General features: G+C 43.2%; 1 protein-coding gene across 2 annotated transcripts in view; it reads left to right on the top strand.

The window, feature by feature from the left end:
• The first annotated feature begins 525 nt into the window (after positions 1 to 525).
• COPS8 (COP9 signalosome subunit 8) overlaps positions 526 to 8,126 on the top strand; it is a 28,467-nt gene continuing 20,866 nt past the window's right edge. Inside the window, exons 1-4 of one of the 2 annotated variants that reach the window (XM_068122436.2) lie at positions 545 to 663; positions 1,026 to 1,096; positions 3,066 to 3,114; positions 7,715 to 7,789. In XM_068122436.2, the coding sequence (XP_067978537.1) occupies positions 583 to 663; positions 1,026 to 1,096; positions 3,066 to 3,114; positions 7,715 to 7,789 (276 nt within the window). In that variant the 5' untranslated portion in view covers positions 545 to 582. Of the gene's footprint in view, positions 664 to 1,025; positions 1,097 to 3,065; positions 3,115 to 7,714; positions 7,790 to 8,126 lie in introns of both variants that reach the window. The other variant, XM_068122437.2, reaches the window with a different exon arrangement.

Here is an 8,126-nt window from a genome sequence, read left to right as displayed (position 1 = left end):
ATCGTTCTTGGATTGATATTTAATTTAGCCGGCGCTCCTCCTTCCGCATCCCTCGTGTGAATGTCGTTTAGAAAACAACTTTAAAACATTTACTTCTTGTACATCGACAAATTGTTCTTTATCGACAATAGACGATCTGAAGAATTACTCAATTTGACAGTAATTTAAAAATGCGTAGGTTTATTAAACACCAATGCCTTTATGTGGCCAACATAGAGTCGGGGTATACTAATGCAAGAACTTTAGGTTATTTTACATAAAATAAAAAATGTTATTTCCATAAAATGTTATTTCATATCAAATATAACAGCATTGATAAGCTCAGTGACTTTGATATAGTTTATTCCATCCTTCTGTCAGACTCGCTATACTTCCGGTCCATAAAGTACATATATTAACCGGATAAGTAGGAAGAAAAATATCACTTCTACTATGCATATCTAATCTGCTGCGTTGTTCAAAGTAATGTTAAATTCGCAAAATATACTTAAGGTACAGGAAATAGAAATGCCATTCTTCATGATATCGCGAGATGTTGAAACGGATGCGGAAGTGGCTGTGAGGCGGGCGGGCCGGCGCATCATGCTCTTAGCTGTCATGGCTGAAGCTAACTCACCGAATTTCACCAAGCTGCTAGAGCAGTGTGAGAGTCAGGAGCTCGAAGTGAGTCGATTCGCTTAAGCTTTGCAGTTTTATAGCATAGTCACGTCGCGTCCTAACAAATTTCATCTTTTTCTTGATTCTCGCTTCGACTAGGCCTGAGGCGTTATGCCGACCGGTGCTTGGCAAATCACACACCTTTTGGTGTTTCCTCGTGTTAAGCTTACCATAACGTAATAAATACTCGTTTTTGAATTCACTGTGGCTGTCACGGATCATTATGTCCGACTATTTTATGCTTGTTTAGGTAATAGTACCTTTAATTCATTCCACATGGCCATTTAACCTGTGGTGGCCAAGTCCACGCTCCGTCTAATTTTGCTGAGACACGTTTCTCTCTTGTTTGTTTTCTCATTTCCATGTAGGCACCAGGGGGCATTGCCACCCCGCAGGTGTACGGCCAACTGCTTGCCCTCTATCTGTTGAACAACGATGTGTAAGTATGGAATGCAGCGGGTTTATTCCCCCCACCCCCATTGTGATGAGATTTTAATTTCATTATTTTATCTTCGATTTTTAAAAATTAAATTCAGCATTCTTTAGTATAACTTGATGAATGAATAAACGATCGTTTTAAGGCCATTTTCCCCGCTAGAGCGGGGGTTAGCCTTGCGGCCCCATGACAATCATGGTTCCCTGTTTGAGGCAATGTTTTTATGGCCGGATGCCCTTCCTGACGCCAACCCTTAGTCGCCTCTTACGATGCGCAGGGATACGGTGTACCTATTCTAAACCGGGGTACACACCGTGATCATTCATTCCAGCAAGCTGGTACTCAATTTGCCGACCTCGGAAGGATGACAGGCTGAGTCAACCCCCCTCGCGTTAATTCAGCGATCAACCGGGATTCGAACCCAGGGTCCTAGGATCCCAAGCCGGCACCCTAACCGCTAAGCCAACACCAGGCTTTTTTTATAGGCTTTAGTATAACTTGATGAACGAAGTTATATCATCATTAAGTTTACACAAACGGCTATACCAAAAGTTACACAAACATATAACATTCAGATGATTTTCCAGAGGTGCACATTTAGAGAGCCAGGAGGTGGAAATGAGTGAAATAGATCTCTCTGTAATTGCTATGGTTACCTGTTGGATTGTATCACTGCACTTCAATGGAAAGATCCAAAAATATCAGGAGAGGGAAACTGCAACAAACAGTTGGGCCCATGTTACATGCCATTCAAATGTTCTGCCTGTACAAGACCATCATACGTCCAGTAATGGATGGGTATACCCCGCAAGCCAGCTTTCCTAGCCACATGACCGAGAGATGCATGTTCTCCATATTTCCAGGAACCGACACAGCTGCTTTGTCAAGGGCCAATGAACGGCTCTTTTCAAATGCATCTGCGGTAAATTATCACAACATTTAAAGTTTACTGTACCGTTGTGTTAAAAACCAGCATGGATTACAATACCTATGCGACCAGAAACCATGCTGCTCATTCATTAGAAATGTATAAATACTCTTCATGCTGCTGAATTTTTATATCAATCCATGAAATCGTTCATTCCATTGCAAGTCTCCGCGGTACAATATCTGCAGTCAGTACGAATAAGGGAAAACGTAAAAGCTTCACGGCGCATTCAAACTGAATGTTTACGAAAATGTGTGCTGATTTCTGGACAAGACGGGAGCCCGCACGATCCCTCTGGCTTTGATTTTTCGATTTCATATCATGGTGGATCCCAGAAGGAGTTATCCTCTGAAACTTCCAATCCATACTTATCCCTTATTTACTCAACCAATTGCTCTGAAACTCGATACAGCCCTTCTACTCATCCTGAGTTTGCATCCTGAGTCATCCATTAATTTATGTTATGTATCTGTGTCGTGTTTTAATTTTGTAATATTTATTCATAATGTATCTAACTTCTGCATCTGTGTAAACCCCTCTTTGAACATTTTCTTCTTCCTCATATTTGTGACACACGCACATGCACAACCGTAGGTGGATACTTCCAGCCCAGGGACGACTCAGTTCCACCTTCTGAAACCCGCATATTGAGATGACCAACGGCGCGCGCGTGCACACACACACACACACACACACACACACACACACACACACACACACACACACACACACACACACACACACACACACACACACACACACACACACACACACACACACACACACCTAATAGTAATACATTAAACTTTCTCCCCCTCCCTACCACCGCCGTGTTTTTGATGCAGTCTCGGTGCTCATATGATTGTGTTGTTATACCGAATGCTGCAACTTTGTTTGTAAAATGTCAAAATTCCATTGCCAATTGTAAGGGAGAGGGGTTTGATTTTCTTTTTCGTTGTGAGCCAACACATTTGCAGTTGGTTGCTGTGGGTGCAATTTCATTGTGGTACGTGTTTGTTGAACTTGTGCCCGTGTTTCTTGCAGAAACAATGCGAGGTACTTATGGAAGAAAATTCCTCAGTCTATCAAGACAGTAAGTGTCCTTGCTGACTGTCATGGATGGTTTACATGTGACTGTCACAGCTCTTTTGCCCACTGATGCAACACTATTTTGGCTTTTTTGCAGTCCTATCTGACTTCCTAGCTCATGATGCTGGGATTTGTCCATGGTATCCTAATGATGTACCTGTCCTATGTGATACGTGCAGAATGCACTGTTGTAGGAGTCTTTGATTGCTGTTTGGTGCAGGGATGTTGTTTCTTCCAAACCACTACCAATCATAATCAGTTGGTTTCACTGTGTAAGCAATCATGCTTGTATAGTTAAACTGTGACAAACCTGTGCTTGTGAACTTCTACCACTTGGTGAAAGTTTTCTATTTTTCCAATTTGAGCTTTATTAGATGCTGTCTGACATATTACTCTTGAAGAGGAGCCCATTGAATTGTTATTATACAGACTTTGCATTTAATATGGAATATTTTTTTTGTTGGGTGAACTTACTCTTCAAGATGTCTTAGAACCAAAAGTTCATTGGAATTATGTTGAAATTATTCTAGATTTTGTTAATGTGACCTTCAAAATAAACAAAAACCACATTTGACATTTCAAAACAAATAAATTGATCCTTGAAAGTGATATAAACTGATATCGAACTCAATTCATGGACAGTACTGTGTTAAACTTCTGTACCCTTTCCAGAAGTATCTCTTTATTTTGCACATTAGCCAATTTTTTTTTTTTTTAAACAAAATTTAAATTACGACTGGGATTACGGACAGTAAAATTACAGTTCAGTACTTCGTGTAACCCCCACGAGCATTCAGGAGAGCACGTACACGTTGAGGCATGCTTTTCCACAGATTTGCCAAGGTTTGGACAGGAATCGCTTGCCATGCAGTGACAATAGCCTGCTGCAATTCACGCACAGAGGTCGGCTGCTGGTCCAAGTGGTCGATTTGACGCGTTACTTCTGCCCACAAGTTCTCTATCGGATTCATATCCGGGGACATGGCAGGCCACTCCATATGCTCTACACCACGGTCAGCAAGAAAGTGTTGGATCATGCGAGCACGATGAGGCCGTGCATTGTCATCTTGGAAGACAAAGTTTCCTCGAAAGGCTGCACGAGCAAATGGAAGCAATGTTTCTTCCAGAATGGCCCTGTACTTGAACTGGTTCAGGTTTCCATTCAGAACAACCAGGTCAGTTTTGCCCCCTGCATGAAAAGCAGCCCAAACGGTCACCCCACCACCTCCATCTTGGACTCTTGGCACTATACAATCTTCGTTGTGGGCTTAATGCACTTGTCTGCGCACTCAGACGCGGTCATCTTGACGATAGACCAGAAATCTAGACTCGTCACTGAAGATCACGTGATTCCAGTGTCCTGGCTGCCATTGACGGTGCTCTCTGGCCCACTGCAATCGGCGCTGGCTGTGTTGTCTGGTCAGGCGTGGCTTTCTCAGGGGACGTCTAGCACGATAGCCTGCTTGAACCAGTCGTTGGTTGACTAGCCTTCTGGATACAGTCACATTTGTCAGTTGCTGCCACTCAGCCCTAAGCTGATTAGCTGACTTGGTACGGCCATTGCAGACTAACCGGTGCAGCTGGCGATCATCTCTCCTTGTGGTTCTGCGTGGACGTCCTGGCCTCGGTATTGGAGTAGGGACACCCCTCTGAGCATGTCGTTTCAGGATCTTTGACACCTGACCTTGAGTGATGCCATACTGCCGAGCAATAGCACGCTGTTTCATGCCGTAATTTCGTAAAGCCACCACTCCATGACAAACAGCATTGTCGAGTTGACGGACCATCTCCAGAGGAAGCGGCAATAACTTTTGGAGACGTGCAGCAGTTGTTTCCACTAATACAGAACGCAACAACCCTTGTATACCCGACTGTAAAGCCAATCATCAAATACACCTGTCCGTACATTTTGCCACAGCCACCTGTGATACAATCCTGTTGTTGACTTCTTGCTGCGACAGACAATCATCAGTGACAAGGTTCTTTTAACAAATAAATCACCAAAGTGTAAAAGAAACTCACCAGATTGATATACTGAGTTAAGAAAGTAAGCCCAAGTCAAGAAAAAAAATAATTCCATATTAAATGCCGAGTCTGTAATTACAAGGACGATGGACAAATCAACACAGTGTACAGGATGTAATCTCGGGTTCTTTACATCGTTACTGTGGGGTTTGGATAGAAATGGCAAACAATCCTCTCCTTAAGGGAAATGCTACACAATCTCTAACACACATTGAATATGTGGTTTCTTGTCTCATTGAAAGTATTTCTGACATATTGTCATGACTTTCCTCGAAGGGCAGGGTGCCGAGTAACCTCAAAGAAAGTGTTTGATTACTTAAGTATTCAGCCCCTTGAGTCACTTTGTAAAAGCGCCTTTGGCAGCGATTGACTCTTCTTCGATATGTCTATCAGCTTTGCACATCTGGATTTGGGGGGTTTCTCCCATTCTAAATTGCAGATTTACTCAAGCTCTCAAGTTGGATGGAGAGAATCAGTGAACAGAAATATTCAAGTCTTTCCACAGATTCTCAATGGGATTCAAGTCTGGGCTTTGGCTGAGCCACTCAAGGACTTTCACATTCCTGTTCTGAAGCCATTCCAGTGTTGCTTTGGCTGTATGCTTAGGGTCATTGTTCTGTTGGAATGTAAATCTTTGCCACAGTCTAATGTCTTTTGCACTCTGAAACAGGTTCTCGTCAAGGATTTGCCTGTATTTGGCTCCATTCCTTGTTCCTTCTATGGCTACAAGTCTCACAGTCCCTGCCACTGAAAAGCATCCCCATAGCATTATGCATGGTAGGGGATGGTGTTAGATGGGTGATGAGCTGTGCTCAGTTTCCACCATACATAGAGCTTTACATTCAGGTAAATTAGTTCAGTTTTCATCATCAGGCCACAGAATCTTTTGCCTCATGCTCTGAAATTTTCATGTTCGTTTTGCAAACTCCAGGCATGCTATCGCATGCTTTTTTCTCAGGAGTGGCTTACATCTAGCCACTCTCCCTTAAAAGGCTAAATTTGTGAAGAAGGTGTCCTTCCAGCAGGTTCTTCCATCTCAGTCAAGGAACTCTGTAGTTCTGTCGGAGTGGTCATTGGGTTGTTGGTCACCTCACTGACCAAGGTCCTTCTTGCCCGGTTGCTCAGTTTAGTTGGGCAGTCAGCTCTAGGAAGAGTCTGGGTAGATCCATATTCTTTCCATTTCCTGAATATGTGTTTGCATGGTGTACTATGGCTGGTTAAAATTGATTGAAGCACTGAGAGAGGGAATTTCAGTAGATGTGTCAGCAGAAGCAGCATGTGATTTGGCATGGGATTTCTACAGTGCTGTGTCTGGGAGGTTCGACTGATGAAACGTTGGCATTTCGGAATTTTGGGACCAGGTCCCACCTGCATTCTGGAGTTGGTTTGTCTGGAAGTTGCAGAGTACGGAGGAGGACTGATGTGTGACATTTGCTTTGGATCATCGATGAGTGCCATGAGCGTATGTATCTTGTGATTCAGTACTGCTTCCATCTCTCTCCATGGATCTAAATTGTATCTGCACAGCTTTGCTTGTTGTGGGTGCCTTCAGTGTTTTTCCGCCTGTATCCACAAGTCATTTATGTACATAACTCATCAATGCCTGGTGCCCTTCACTTTTTCATCCTCTTCAATGCCATCTGCACTTCTTCTTCCGTGATCTTCACCAACTCCACTTTTCCTTCCACATAACTCGGTAGCTCCAGCTGGCTGTTCCTTCCTTCCTGGTTCAACAGCTGTTTGAAATAACCTTCCAACACCCTCAATACTACAAGTCATCATTTTCCTTGAGCTTAAGCTCCCTTGGCTCCTAACGGTCAATTCTTCCTCGTCTTTCTCTTCCCAAGGAAAGCTCCCTGCTTCCATTTGCTCCTTTAATTTCCCAAATCAGGACCATTCCTGCTCGTCATTTTTCCGTCTGTTTGTCCTTCCCCTCCATTTTGGCGAGAAATCCTTTTCCTTTGCTGCACCTCTGCTCTGGAATGACTTGCCTTCCTCTGTTCGACATGTTGACTCTCTTCCTGCCTTTAAAACCTCCCTCAAAACCTATCTGTTTCACAAGTCTTTCAAAGTCTAAGTCCTGTTTTCCCTTTGGTTTGAGGTGGGACAGAGATCGAGAGTATGTCTGTGTACATGTGTGGGGGAGGGAGGGGAGGAGGAGGGGGAGAACACATCTGTGGGTTTTGAATGGGGAGGGAGAGGAATAGGGCAAGAGTGAAGGTGTGTCTGTGTGTGTGTATGTGTGTGCGGTGTGTGTGCATTCACATGATAATGTAAAGCGCCATGAGGGTCGTTTACTCTGCTTGATGGGGCTATATAAGACTCCTTTATTATTATTATTTATTATTTGATTTTATTCCTTTCCCTTGCTCTTTGGCTCCACCTACCGGGCCATAGTGTTGGTTATTGTCATTGGTTATCCATTAGCTTGTCTTTTTTGCTTTTTGTTCTTTTATTTCGATAATACAATATTATTTTCCAATAAATGTGTGTTAACCGTTGGAGTCTGTGGTGCAATCGGGTTCTAATTTTAACCATTTGAGATGTAAAGGGAACAGATGTCTGTTTGACCCATTCAGTATCCACAAGTTGTGCAGACTGTGGCCTGGGTGTTTCAAGCAGCTGCCCTGGAGATGCATGCCAACTGGTCTCAGGTAGTGGAATAGCACCTTCAGCTGTCATAATATTGACTTTGGAAATTATAATTGATTTGTTTAATTTTGAAGGTTCTTTGTTGTTAAACACCATGGAGGCAGTAGTTGCACCAGCAGAATGCAGGAATGATAAGTTGAACGAGGTGTCAACAGAGCTTGGAAAACACGAGGGAGAGTTTGCCGACAAAGTCGCCGGAGGCATTATGTTTTCGGGTTTTCCGTCCGTCCGTACGGGCTAAACCTCGTTTTTCTCAGCAACCATCTATCTATAATTCCAGTAATCTCTGTGTGTATGTTTGTATGTTTGTATGTTTGTATGTATGTATGTATGTATGTA

The sequence above is a fragment of the Myxine glutinosa genome, chromosome 7, assembly GCF_964187855.1.
Source record: "Myxine glutinosa chromosome 7, kmMyxGlut1.1, whole genome shotgun sequence".
NCBI lineage: Eukaryota > Metazoa > Chordata > Myxini > Myxiniformes > Myxinidae > Myxine > Myxine glutinosa.
The sequence above is the reverse complement of the archived record's forward strand: the minus strand, read 5'-3'. Positions and strand labels throughout refer to the sequence as shown.